The sequence below is a fragment of the Ceratotherium simum genome, chromosome 24 (genome assembly GCF_057802395.1).
Source record: "Ceratotherium simum simum isolate JZ-2026a chromosome 24, ASM5780239v1, whole genome shotgun sequence".
NCBI lineage: Eukaryota > Metazoa > Chordata > Mammalia > Perissodactyla > Rhinocerotidae > Ceratotherium > Ceratotherium simum.
Window position 1 is genome coordinate 32,056,452 of NC_141923.1, and position 14,597 is coordinate 32,071,048.

Below are 14,597 nucleotides of genomic sequence, written 5' to 3' on the forward strand. Positions count from 1 at the left end.
GATGCTGTATTTCTGTAAAATCGTTAGCAAAAATAGAATACCTATGCAGTAAAGAACTAACCTTGCCCAACGAGAGTCTTGGGTCCTGGAAGGTAACCTATAATCCCTTGGAATGTCCTGCCTGATAAGAGAGTCTTGGTTCACTTGGAGGCTTAGAGTCATGACCTCTAGAGGAGCTGCAGACTAAGGCTGGCCATGTGGGGTGGTCAACCACATCCCAAGCGACTGTGCTCCAACAAAAACTCTGCATGCCGAGGCTCAGGCGGGCTTCCTTGGTTGGCAACATTCTGTAAGTAGTGTCACACACAGTTGCCGCGAGAAATAAGCGTTGTTTGCACAACTCCACTAGGAGAGGACAACTGGAAGCTCATACCTTGGTGTTTCTGGACCCTGCCCTATGTGCCTCTTCCCTTGGGCTGATTTTAACCTGTATCCTTACACTGTAATAAATCCTAACCAAGAATATAATGGCCTTGCTGAGTTCTATGAGTCCTTCTAGCAAATTACTGAACCTGAGGGTGGTCTTGGGGACCTTGAAATTGCAGCTGGCATCACAAGTGAAGATGGTCTTGGGGAGCTCCTAAATCTTGCAATACTTTTATTCAGTTTGTTGAAAGCAGTGCAAAGCAGTGTTTAACAGCAGGAGCTCAGGAATAAGACAAGCCTGGGTTTTAAATCCCTGACTCCACTTGCTAGTTAGAGAACTTTGGGCAAGTTAACTTCTGAGCTTCAACTTATTTGTGAAACAGGGATGCAATATTCCTTTAGAGAATTAGGTAAGACACACGTATATGTATGTATGCATGCATGTGTGTATATCCCTCAGCACAGTGCCTAAAACATATAAGCTACAAATGGTAGCTATTAATATTAATGAACAAATAGAATAAGTTCCACCAAAGAAAGAAACAGCAAGACCTCTGTAGGTATATTTCACTGACTATACTGGATACCAGAGAATTTAAATCATGACTTAGAAGCAAAGCATAAGTTAAAAAAAAATTATATATATGTCTTTTCTAAGAAGAGCCTCTGATCATCAGAGGATCTAAGTAGGCACATACCCTTACCTTGACATAGTAAGTGGTGAGTACTTTCCGAAGATCAAAGACTTGAAGCATAGAAGCAGCACTATTGTCAGTGATGCTATAACCCTCCAGAATATACTTGGTGACTATCACTTCCCAAGCTAGCCAGCGCTGGCTAAATGCAGCATTAAATGAAAGTACATGAGGAATATGGCCAGGTTCACAACAGCAAAATCCTTCATCTTCCTCAACACCTTCAGTAATGGCCTCTACTTCCCGTTGTTGACAGTAAGTACCTTAAAAACAGAGAGAGAGAGAGACCACTTACAAAGGGGGAGAAAACATGAAGAGGAAAAACAAATGCTTCAAAAACACAAGGAATTTAGAAAAAAGACACATTTTATAGCAACTGTAAGTATATGATTAATTTGCCTTAGAACGTTCATTAACAAACCGCAGCAAGCTCCAGAAACCAGGCATACTATATCCAGCTCCTACAGAATCACGATGTGCATTAGCACATTCAAGATTCTTAGAATTTGTATGGTAAAGAAATCTCCTTAATTTTGATACATCAATTCCCAAACTTTTCAAATTTGGGTTTACAATTGCATTCATACCAAATGAAAGCCAAATGAATAAAAGTACACCTCATGAAGGTTTGAGTTAATCCCAAAAAAGAAGAGAGGAATGAGAAGTGAATCATCTGAGGGCACACAATACAGACAGACATGCAGAACTCAAAAGAATCTGAGCTCTATTTACCAGATCATGACCATGCTGCAAGCAGAAATATTATATATATCTTGCTTATTTGGCTGTATAATTTGTAATAGTTCATTATAATACTAAATACATAATTAAAATTTTTTCTGTTGCCAATTCCATCAATAATTGGATAAGATTACATAATTGGCATTTGAGGCTTACCTGCTGATAAAGCTTCAATTAGGTATGAGGTCTGACTGTCTGCCCTAGCAAACAATTCTTTGAAGTTACATTCTTTTGTACAAGATACTTATCCAACAGGCATTCTCCTCATTAGTATTGTTGAAGTAAAATTACAAAATCAGATTAAATACAGAATTAGACCAACAACAATCTAGTGCCAACAAAATATCATCCATCACACTAATGTTAATTTTTATTTTGCTCTGTGGTCTTGTTTCCATTTAATTTGTAAACTTATATTATGTAAGGACTATAAAGTAATTATACTTCATTTTATAAAGGTACATATTAAAATTATATCATAACAAAAATAACTTAAGTGAGACTGCACAATAATTTTTTTCCTCTGAAGAGAATATATACACCATTCATGTTTGAAACACACTGCTTTGAGAGAAAAAGATGCCCTGAAACCCAGCCCCAGCTGGTGGTGGTGGTGGAATGAGAAAAGAGAAGGCTGAAGAGGCAGGTATGGCCCAGCTAATGCACTGCATTGTTTAGTTCTCTAGAACCCTCAACAATTCTATTATTTGATTTTATCCATATTATTTCATTGTTTAATTACATTGGTGAACACTTTCAAAATAATGTTACACAGTGGTTACAAGAAAAACCCTCCCTTGAACCTGACATTAACAGGAATGCCTGCTGTGGTTGACCATTACATATGATACTGACTATAGATACATATATACATTTTTTTTCAGAATAAGGATGTAATTATGGAGAGTATTTTTCAAACCAATAATTAAAATGAAATTTACTCAAATGTCTTCTGGCATGTTTTGAGAGAATCATATTATATTGTTTTTCTCCTGGGACCTATTAAAAGAAGATAAATTCTATTAATTTGCTTTTTAATACTTAAATTAATTTCAAAAATGATTGACTTGGTGAAGGGTACTTAAAAAAGAGTACTGCTGGTTTCTGCTTATTATGGGTTTTGAGTATTTTTGTATCTATTTTCACAAGTGAATCAAACTACGGTTACTTTTTTAGCTAGTTTAGCCATATTTTGACATCAGTATTACACCGGTTTTATAAAAAGCCTTGAGAAATTTTCCTTCTTTATCCATGTGCTAGAATAGATTAGAAAGGGCAGAAGAACTATTCAATTTCTAGAAGAAACTTCCTGAGCCTGGGTTTTTAAAATTGTGGCAAGAAGTTGGGTCTTTGCTTAGGTTTTATGTGTTATCAGTTCATTTTATTCTTTTTGTCATCTTTCTGGGAAGTCAGTCAAAGGAAAGGAAATAATTGTAGTTATTGTAGTAAAGGAAATAACACAATGAGAGCTATATTCTACGCAGATCACTTTGCTAGTAGTATATATAGAAGAGATGTGGCAAGAGGGAATTTGGAGATTTTGACATTTACTCAGAAGGGACAGAATGAGGTCCTTGTTCAGAGTAGCAGAATAAAGTGAACAGAGTAATGGAATTAATGCGGGATGTTTTCACTCTACCCCAAAACCCCAAGAATATTTTCTACCTCAACACATCCTAGTAATACATTTTACTTAGAAAATAAAGTCAACAATAAGCACAGGAATTAATAGTAATAATTGAAAAAAGAATTTTGAGACTTGGAAAGTGATTCTAGAATATCTATGAGGAATTATTACCAATTGTTTTCTGGATTAGCTAGATCTTTCAGTCACCTCATAGTGAATATAACTGGTAAAAATAAATACAACTAACTATTATGAAAACCAGACATGTTAAAATTAATTTGAATGAAAATTGAAAGACTGTAAGGGGTACTGTGTTCCCAAATAGGTTTGATTTGAGTTTTTTTTGGCAAATAATGAGAGTTTGGATGGCAAAGGATTTATCCAAAATTTTATTTGAATCTACTCAGCACCAGAGAGTGAAAGCTGGGAGAGAGAGAATTTGGATCAATTTCTGCTTTGGAGAATTTCTGATCAATATGGTAGAACAGCAGATGACAAGAAAGATCCCCTTCCGACTCACACACATAGAAATGCTAGATAAAATAGCCTCCCCACGTACATTTGTAAAAAAAAAAAAAAAAAAAAGTTAGAATTAAAAAGCAAAGGTGGAATCTTCAGGTGCCAACAATTAAAAAAGAAGTTAAAGTCACAGCAGTGGTAGGTGTAGAGGTGAGGGGGTACTGACTTCTGAATGAGTCTAGCTGGACTAGATTTGAACAGCACTGGGTAAGACTCTAGAAGAGATGGAATTAAGGTCCTGGACTCCTGATGGAGAGGCAGAAACAAACCATAAGACAAAAATAGGACATTTTAAAAAAGAGAGAGGATGGAAATATATATAACAATGAATAACAAACATCAACATTTACTGCCTTAATCTGAGTGTTGCACAAGTAAAATCTTATTTCAGCGAACGCAGTAAATTTAGAGAAGCATCTGCTCCACTAACAAAGATATTACAGGACACAGCTGCAAGCCCTCTGATTCAACACCAGGTGAAAATAAAGCTAGAGGGTACAGGTCTGATTTGATCCTCTATCTAGTCAAATGCTTTCTGATTTCCTATTTCAGGTTAAAAACACACAAGGCCCTTCTTAGAAAAGATCAAAACACAGCTTGGATGCTTTCTCTAAAAACTCTGAAGTCCAAATATTCTCTAGATTGCAAAAAGACGCATGAATAGGACTTTCTTCAATTCCTATAAAACAAGTCTCTTTTCATGCTTACAAGATATTCAACTTACAGCAGTTGGTAACATCAAGTTGATATGTTTCTGAATGCACGATTTTCTTGTAGAAATAGCTTCATTTGTCAGTATACAAAACTGTTGAGGGCTGGTGGGGGAAGAGGAGTAACTGCTTAATGGATGAGGGGTTTTATTTTGGGACGATGAAAATGCTTTGGAAGTAGAGAGAGGTGGTAGTAGCACAGCATTGTGAATGTACTAAAAACCACTGATTTGTTCACTTTAAAATTGTTAATTTGATGTTACGTAAATTTCACCTCAATAAAAAAAATTGTTGAGGACAAAGGCATGGCGTCTATATGAAAGTAACTCGGTTAGCTACTCTCTGCCTCACACAAAAACACAGCATTCTATGCTACCAGCCATCTAACACATATATGCAACCGGTTACCAAAAGAGACTGGCAAGAGAGCAATCACAGAACAGAAATTCAACATCACCAAGAAAACAAGTCAAATATACACTAGTGACACTACCTTCACATATATAGCATACCACAAAAACGATTCTTCTCTGAATGTGAAATTAGGGGAAAAATCTAATAATTACTCTTTAACAACTTTTATCATTCCACAATTCCAAAGACTAAGGACCTAACTTTATGATAACTTTTGATTTGAGATGTAAACACACAAAACTTAGACGTCACAGGAGTACATTATAGAAATAAAAGGTGAATGTCTTACCTCTGAATTCAAGTCCCCGCAGCTGGAAAGTGACAAGCCCATTGCCTATCTCTATAAGGTGCACTAACGCATTGAGGTAGTCAGAGGCAAGAATGAAACAGTCTCCTGTGCTGTAGTTTCCCCATCGTCCTAGGAGCAAATCACCACAGAGACTGTGTTGTAGGGATCTGGTTAAATGTTCATAAAAGATGGAATTCAGGTTGTTGTCATCTGATCCTACAAGAAGGGATTAAAAAAATGTTAAATTTTACTCTAAGTCCCCTTTATATCAACAAACAAGATTGTTAAAAATATTAAAACTAATTTCTAGTTAGGATTGTATCTAAATTTTTTGACAAGGAAAATAATATTCATACCCTTACAATTTCTATATAAAAATGAAATATAAGGTAATGGGAAAAGTTCAGAATTTGAGTTAGAAGTCACATAACCTCTCTGACTCCCTGGTTCCCATCCATAACGTGGGAATTGGATTAGATGAAAGCTAAGGTCTTTTCCACCTCTTGAACAGTCCATGATCTTTTCTGTCACTGTTGAATGAACTACACCTTTTAATTAAAAAAACCCCAAGAGAAATGAAAAAGATAAAAGAAATTCAGAACTAGAACAAAAAGACATACTGGTAAAGGAAGTGGATAAAGTAATACAAGATTTGAACAAACAAGACAGCCCAAAACAAAGAGAAGTTGGTAGGTCAAAAAAACCCTATAGATTAAGATGGCTAAAGCCAGCTTAACAGAAATAACCTATATATACAGAAACAGCAGCAAAGAACCTAAATAATTGTTTAGAGTCATCTTTAAGAAAAAAAATATGATAAAACATCACCCAATAAGTGAAATGAACATCTTTAGTAGTAACCCATCCAAGGCACTAATCTGTAAATGGGTGCCCAAAGTATAGCATTGGAGAGTGGCAAAATATACAAAGCTTAATAGTTATTTCAAATTCAGCCTAACTAAATAATAAAATAATGAAAGGGGAACTCCAGACTCTAACTTCAATAAAATGGGCATATTAATTCAGAACATGGTCTTGTTGATGCGCAGAATGGCATCATCAGCATCGTGAGAATTCCAAGCCCCTTACGAGAACACACTAGAGCTGAGATGGTTGTTTTATCTACCAGAACGTGATAATGACAGTCATTAATAACCAATCCTCCTTATTTTACAATTACGAATCAATCTGATTATTATAATTTAGTTTCTCAAATAGAGCATTTGAAGGAATCTGCAAGTCAAATGGATACAAATATTCCAGTCTATTTGGGAGTAATACTTCTTTTAGTAAAGTAATACATTGGAATTCTGGTTGATATGTTAATCTCTTATAGTTGGCACTGTGAGATTCACCCTCTCTGTGTCAGATTACTAATGGGTGGGCCGACAAAAGGATGTTTCCCAAACAACAAAACTAAAAACCAGAATTTAGAATAATGGTACCACCACCAAAATGCCACCCACTGAAGCCCTATCCTAGTGGCTATTTGGCCTCCCCACATGACATCTCTATATACAATAAACTAAATGAAATGAAATTAATATTTACTGAAACATCTGGGGAAGGGGGGGAAGCAATCATATTAATAACACACATATTGGTCAGATTGTATACTCTTCAATACATCCTGACCAGTTTTTACTTTAACTGTGTTCTGTTTTTTAACCTATGTAAGAACAATCTTTGAACTGCATTTTTTATTCCTATTAGCATTCTTAAAATACATTTTATAAAAGATGGGATTTAAATTGTAGATACTCTATCTTTGGCAATGTATACATTGCCAAAGAAAAACAAAATAAAGCAAACGATATTTAGTTTTTAAAAAAGGAGCATTTGGAATCCAGAAAGGATTCCCAACAAGTCAGGAGTGAAATATATATAAGAAATTCCTTAGAGTTGCTTCTTTACTCACAAATAGAGCTATTACCTGGATTTCTATCAAGCTGGGAAGCCAATCTTGTATTTGAATGATCCACTCGTTTTGTGCTGAAGAGGGCAAAATAAAACATTTTTAGTAACCTTTTTTATATTTAAAAAATGTCTAATAATTAAAAGGGAGAAAACTATACAATATCGATGAAATAAATATTATCACTATGAATATGTCTGAGAAAAACCTTTGATCAGCATACTGATTACACTCCTCAGTAGCACAATTTTAGGGGGAAAGTGTTTTTTACTCTCCCACCTCCATCATACATAAACACCTCAGTTATTTCCTAACTGGTGTTTCACTGAACAGTGTGTAGAAAGACATTAATGAGTTTAATGTAAAAAAAAAATTTTTTTTTGATCAGATTGAAAAAATGCATACTGTATATAGTTCTTAGAAATATTCTTTGCAAAGGGAAGGTACATGTATTAATGTCCAGCGGTACTGGGTTTTTTAGAACAGTGGTTCCCAAAAAGTGACCCACAGAACCCAGAGTGGGTGACTCAAGACCCTTTCAGGAGTTTTCCAGATCAAAACTCTTTTCATAATAATACTGAGCTGTTATTTGCTTTTTTTCATTGTATTGACCATTGCATTGATGGTGCAAAAGCTATGGTGGGTAAGACTGCTAGTGCTTTAATATGAATCAAGGCAATAGCACCAAACTACACTATTTTTCACTGCCACACATGCACAAGAAAAAACAATAAATAAAAATCCAAGTTTCAGTTAAAAATGCTCTTAATGAAGGAACAAAAAACATTACTTTTATTAAATTGCAGCCCCTCAAAACAGGTCTTTCTAGTACTGTGTGTGGCAGAATACACATAAAGAATGCACTTCTGGGGGCTGGCCCAGTGGCATAGTGGTTAAGTGCACATGCCCCGCTTCAGCGGCCCAGGGTTCACGGGTTTGGATCCCCGGCGTGCGCCGACACACCGCTTGTCAAGCCATGCTGTGGCGGCGTCCCATATAAAGTAGAGGAAGATGGGCACAGACGTTAGCCCAGGGCAACATATTCCTCAGCAAAAAGAGGAGGACTGGCATCAGATGTTAGCTCAGCGCTAATCTTCCTCATCAAAAACAAACAAACAAAAAAAAGCACTTCTGCTGCATTCTGAGGCAGGATGGTTGTCTCAAGGGAAAACATTTGTGCAACTGTTTGAATTGCAAGCTGTACTAGCTACCTTTTTTTTTTTTTTCCACAGAACAACATTTTTACTTGAACGGCTGATTAAACTACGATAATTCAGACTTGGGTATTTGACAGACATCTCTCAAAAAAGAAGAAAGTGAGTTTGTCATTTCAAGGGAAAGAACTGACAATGATATCTGTTGCCAAAAATAAAATTCAAATTTTCAAGCAAAAATTCGAATTATGTAAAACTTATATCTACCATCATGAGCTTGATAGCGTCCCAATACTTTAACAGTTTTCTTTTGAGATTGGTAGTGGTATGAATGAATACATTTAAAAAATTTTGTATAATGAAATGTGTCAAAATTTGGAATATCTACATTACTCAGTGAACCAATACTTTCCAAATGATTGATAAAGGATGTTATTAGATTTCATGGGTATGGGTATATGTATGGGTAAAAGATCCATTCAAAGTATAGGACATATCAGTGGGTTTTTATATAACACAGTTCCAAAAATTTATGGATATGGTTTTAAATTCCACATTGCAACTAATCTTTAGGAAACCATTTGTCAACTTTTAGTGAAGGATCAAAGAGGAATATCCACAATTGTCTAAAAAGGCTATTAAAGTACTTCTTTCTTTTCCAATTATACGTCTGTGAGGCCAGATTTTCTTCAATACTTCAACAAAAACAACATAATACAACAACAGACTGAATGCAGAAGCAGATATGAGAATCCAGCTGCCTTTTATTAAGCCAGACATTAAAGAGATTTATAAAACTATAAAAACAATGACAATCTTCTTTACTGATATATTTGGTGGGATGGGAAACACAGTTATTTTCCTTACAAAAATGTTATTTATGTTAACATGTAATAGGTTTATTGTTGCTATTTTTAAATTCATAAATAAACATTTAAAATCTTCCGAGTTTTGGGCCAGCCTAGTGGCGCAAGCAGTTAAGTGCGCACGCTCTGCTGTGGCGGCCCAGGGTTAGCCAGTTTGGATCCCGGGCACACACCCATGCACCGCTTGACAAGCCATGCTGTGGCTCGTCCCATATAAAGCAGAGTAAGATGGGTACGGATGTTAGCTCAGGGCCAATCTTCAAAAAAAAAAAAAAAAGAAAAAAAACATCTTCTGAGTTTTGATTTCTAATACAATAAATATGGGTAGTTAAAACCCATATCAACAAAAACTCTTTGGAGACTAGAATAATTTTTTTTTTTTTGAGGAAGATCAGCCCCTAAGCTAACACCCAACGCCAATCCTCCTCTTTTTGCCGAGGAAGATTGGCCCTGGGCTAACATCCATGCACACCTTCCTCTACTTTATATGGGACGCCACCACAGCATGGCTTGACAAGCGGTGTATGCGTGCACACCCGGGATCCAAACCTGCGAACCCTGGGCCGCTGAAGCAGAGCTTGCGCACTTAACCACTACACCACTGGGCTGGCCCTAGAATAATTTTTAAGATGGTAAAGGCGTTCTAAGACCAGAAAGTTTAAGAACTGCTGCCACAGCCGTTATTTGGGACTAAATTTAAGTTGGTCCAGAAGAATAGGATATAAATAACACTGAAATTCACCAAAAAGGGAAACACTATGTGTGGTTTTAGGTGAAAGACCAGAGCAACAAAAGTTTCAAATTCACAAGCTAGTTCAATGTTTAAAAGGTGAGATTACCATTTTCACCTATTATACATGCCAAAGTGTGAAAGTGTAGAGAGAAAATAAGTCATGGAGATGGCCAGTAGAATTATAAATCAGTACAAGCTCTTTCTGAATTGATATGCTAATACATATTAAAAGTCTTAAAAACGTTTAAGCTCCATGACTCAGTAATTCCCCCTTTAAAAAATTTTTCTTAAAAAAAAAATTTGAAGAGATAACATACAAGGATAGTTTCTACACATCAGATTAAACAGCTGGCCTAAGGAACTAAGCCTATTGAGAAATTAGAGAAAATTGAGAAAATACTTTGTGCACAAAGATTGTCATTAAAAACTTATCCTCGGAGGGGCCGGCCTGGTGGCGCAAGCGGTTAAGTGCATGCGCTCCGCTGCAGCAGCCCGGGGTTCGCCGGTTCGGATCCCAGGCACGCACCGACGCACTGCTTGGCAAGCCATGCTGTGGCGGCATCCCATATAAAGTGGAGGAAGATGGGCACAGATGTTAGCCCAGGGCCAGTCTTCCTCAGCAAAAAAAAAAAAAAAAAACAAGAGGACGATTGGCAGATGTTAGCACAGGGCTGATCTCCTCACACACACAAAAAAACTTATCCTCATGAAAACCCAGAAATAACCTATAAAAAATTTAGCTCTAGAAATAGCTATTTCTAAGAAAACTATGAGATAACTAATAATGACTATTATGATGTAACATTGTACAGCATAAAGTTTCAGAGTACTAACATGAAACAATTCTAATACCATTAAAAAAAGAAAAATGAGTATATTCAACTAGAACTATGTTTAAAAAATCTTACAAATAGGAAAATAAGGTAGAGAAAGTAAAGAGTAATTATTCTTTGACTCTTCTAACTTTATATCATTTTGAAACTTTAAGAGTATTCATAAAATTTCAGCAAAATACTTCAAGACAAAAAATTCTTAATCATGAATTACTTATAACAACACTGCCAATAGTTTTTCCTAGTAAAAAAGATAACAACTGGCTTTCACATGTTTTATTTTACTCACTTATAGTCTCTCTCCCAGAATTTCACAGGTCGAACATATGAAGTGATGAATATTGCACTTCCCAGAAAGGGGTTTAGTGGAGTAGAAAAGAAGGCCGATACAGCAGCTTGAACAAACAACATGGCTGAATCTAAGGGAAAACTAGTTAAGGACCTTAACATTCATCCGAGCATGTGCGCACACACATGCATTTGCACATACACACATTCATCTGAGCGTGCGCTCACACACTCAAATATATCTCACAAACACACTGCGACGACAGCAATTAGAAAAATGAGCTTCGGGGCCGGCCCCGTGGCTTAGCGGCTAAGTGCTCGCACTTTGCTACTGGCGACCCGGGTTTGGATTCCGGGTGCACCCGGACGCACCGCTTCTCCAGCCACGCTGAGGCCGCGTCCCACATACAGCAACTAGAAGGATGTGCAGCTATGACACACAACTATCTACTGGGGCTTTGGGGAAAACAAGGAGGAGGATTGGCAATAGATGTTAGCTCAGAGCCGGTCTTCCTCAGCAAAAAGAGGAGGAATAGCAAGATGTTAGCTCAGGGCTGATCTTCCTCACAAAAAAAAAAAAATGAGCTTCATGGGGGAATACAGAAAAGGGTGGCACTGGACAGTATAAGGGGGTAGAAGTAAAAAGACACAGCCAGGAAAGTACAGCCTGGCATGATGCTTTGAAGGGAGGCAAAGAAATATTTGCTAACATGTATATGGCAAAAGTCCATATATCACTCTTGGGTAGAGATGCCTGGGTTTAATTTTCCAGAAGATAAAACTAAAATTAAAGATACAAAAAGTCTGTATTTCAACATCTATATGGTCACTAACCTTTATTTTTAGTTAGAAAGTACTTTTAAGAAATGATGAGAATAGAAAATTTTGGACATAAAGTTTAGTTACAATCATGATTATGAAAAATGTTTTGTATCTTCATTCACTTGAAAATATTTCTAGGGCCAGCCCCGTGGCTTAGCAGTTAAGGTGCGAGTGCTCCGCTACTGGCGGCCCGGATTCAGATCCCGGGCACGCACCGATGCACTGCTTCTCCGGTCATGCTGAGGCCACATTGCACACACAGCAACTAGAAGGATGTGCAACTATGATGACATACAACTATCTACTGGGGATTTGGGGAGAAAATGGAGGAGGACTGGCGGTAGGTGTTAGCTCAGAGCCGGTCTTCCTCAGCAAAAAGAGGAGGATTAGCGTGGATGTTAGCTCAGCGCTGATCTTCCTCACAAAAAAAAAAAGTATTTCTAAAGATTTTGTATTTAGAAAATTCCTGGACTTTAATACTCACATATATAAACATAAAATTTTAAATCAGCACTACTTATTTATAAAACCTTAATACGTTTCTCATGTTCAGATGATCTGTAGGCCACAGATGTTAATACAAGTTAAACAATCAAAATCAGTATAGGTGTGGACTCAAAAGATTGTGGATTTTTGATAATTTATCACAAGGTAACCTATACTCTATGCCTGCAAACCAACATTCTCATCAAGGATATCACTGCCCTTTCTTATAAAACTTTTATTAGAAGGATACGAGGCACTGCAAAGGGCTGAGCAAAAGCATGAAAAGCAGAACCCCATGTAATCTGCCATGGGGCGATGTAGGTGTACACGAACTGCAGTTTATAAAGGAGTTCCCAAAGCTGTAGGAGGAAAGGAAAATAATCAGCAAAAAACTTACCATCAGATATTTGAATGAGAAAATGAAGACCTCTAAAATGTATTTTCTTCCTAATAGGGAAATGACTTGAAATTATTTGCCATTTGCATAAAAGGAAAAGACATATCAACTGCCCAAACACTGTATATATTTTTAAGAAAAGACAGTTAGCTGATTTCTGGATTTGTTTCATCTGTTTAAAAAGTTCTATGCCTTCTATTGACTATTTTACTACTACTACAAGCAAAACAAAAGGCAGGAAATCTAGACGTCTATAAAGCTTAAGTAATATATCTGTATTCTAACACACACGTTCCTCAAATTTTAGTGCTTTAGAAACTATGTTTTAAGTGCAATGTCAATAGGAATTTGAAAGCAGCCAGGTAGGGCATGAAGTTGTAATACAGTTGTCACTGCCTAAGAATTTAGTAGTGTGTTGGGCAACTGTTCATAATCTCCATTGTTATTGTCAACGGAAACACAACATATTTTAAGCTTATTTAAGTTAACATCTGTTTTGTTGTTGAACATGACTTCAACATGAAACAGAATTACTGTGTTTGCCCCAGACTGCCTCTGTATGCTCGGCAACACAAGGCCCAATTCTCAAAACAGATCACAGAATCTTAAAAGCAAGAAGTTCTGACAAATTCGGTGCCATGATCCAAGCACCAAACACTTCATATTTCAATCATTTAGCTGATTTACAAATGACCCCGTTTAACTTCCAATTTAAAAAAGAAATCATAACTTCAACCAACTAGAAAATGCAGATGCACCCCTGCATTCTTTCCATGACTTAGAATTATGCTGACAATCGTCGGCACTGATGTGATCAGGACGACAGGAAGAAAGAGCGGCATGTATATGATCAAGATGCCATAACTGCTTAAAAGCAGTGATTCAGAAAACTCTCCAGATTTCTAAATATGAAACAGAGTGTACTCAAATTTTGACTGTAATATTGAAAAAAATGATATGCAATTACATGGATAAGTGGTTAGTAGGTAAAAATATTTTTTTACATTCAATTTTTTCTTGAAAGATTATTAAATCAATAGCGCATCTTACAATGATATCTTAAAATAAAAAATATATCTAAAGAGATCCCTTGAATATTACTTGCTTATTATCACTGTCAAGTTCTATCAAGTAACCATACAACATGCAAATTCCTTAAGGGCAGAGCTTTCTCTGTTTTGTTCACTGATGAAGCCTAAGCATCTAGAACAGTTCTAGAACATGGTATGTTCTCAAAAACATTTCACTTAACAAACAAATGCATTAAGAAAATCCAAACTAATACAAGTTAGGCATAGTGACCGTATTTCAAGGATTGTTTAGTTTATATTTTACTGCAACTTTCATTTTTTCCCAACCAGTATAATACAATGCAATACAATTTCCAATCTAAATATTTAAATTTGTGAGAAATCACATGCTTCTTTATACAAACAATTCTCTGATTAACTTTCTGGCTTCTTCCTTTGGTTAACCATGCTCACTAGAAGAGGGAATAAATGATAAAAATGCATGCAAATTAGTGATGGAACAAATACAATACTGCAATATTTTAGAAGCTATTTAGCACAATATTTTGAAATTGACTATCACTAAAATCTTGTTCAGATTAATGGTTTTCCATTTGATCTGTTTCCATCCTACATCAGACCTCTATCACATCTAAATTACTGTCACAATCTCTTAAACTGTTCTCCATACCTTCAGGTTCTCTCTTCCCCAATTCATCTCAAATGTGGCTG

General features: G+C 36.2%; 1 protein-coding gene across 11 annotated transcripts in view; it reads right to left on the reverse strand.

Moving 5' to 3' along the window:
• Window positions 1-14,597, reverse strand: part of PCNX1 (pecanex 1) — a 185,568-nt gene that overhangs the window by 33,448 nt on the left and 137,523 nt on the right. For all 11 annotated transcript variants that reach the window (XM_087448299.1, XM_014784353.2, XM_087448302.1 and 8 more), the window contains 5 exons: window positions 12,709-12,817; window positions 11,152-11,281; window positions 7,295-7,353; window positions 5,362-5,577; window positions 1,071-1,324 (listed from right to left, as the gene is read on the reverse strand). In XM_087448299.1, coding sequence (XP_087304425.1) covers window positions 1,071-1,324; window positions 5,362-5,577; window positions 7,295-7,353; window positions 11,152-11,281; window positions 12,709-12,817 — 768 coding nt within the window. The remainder of the gene's footprint in view (window positions 1-1,070; window positions 1,325-5,361; window positions 5,578-7,294; window positions 7,354-11,151; window positions 11,282-12,708; window positions 12,818-14,597) is intronic.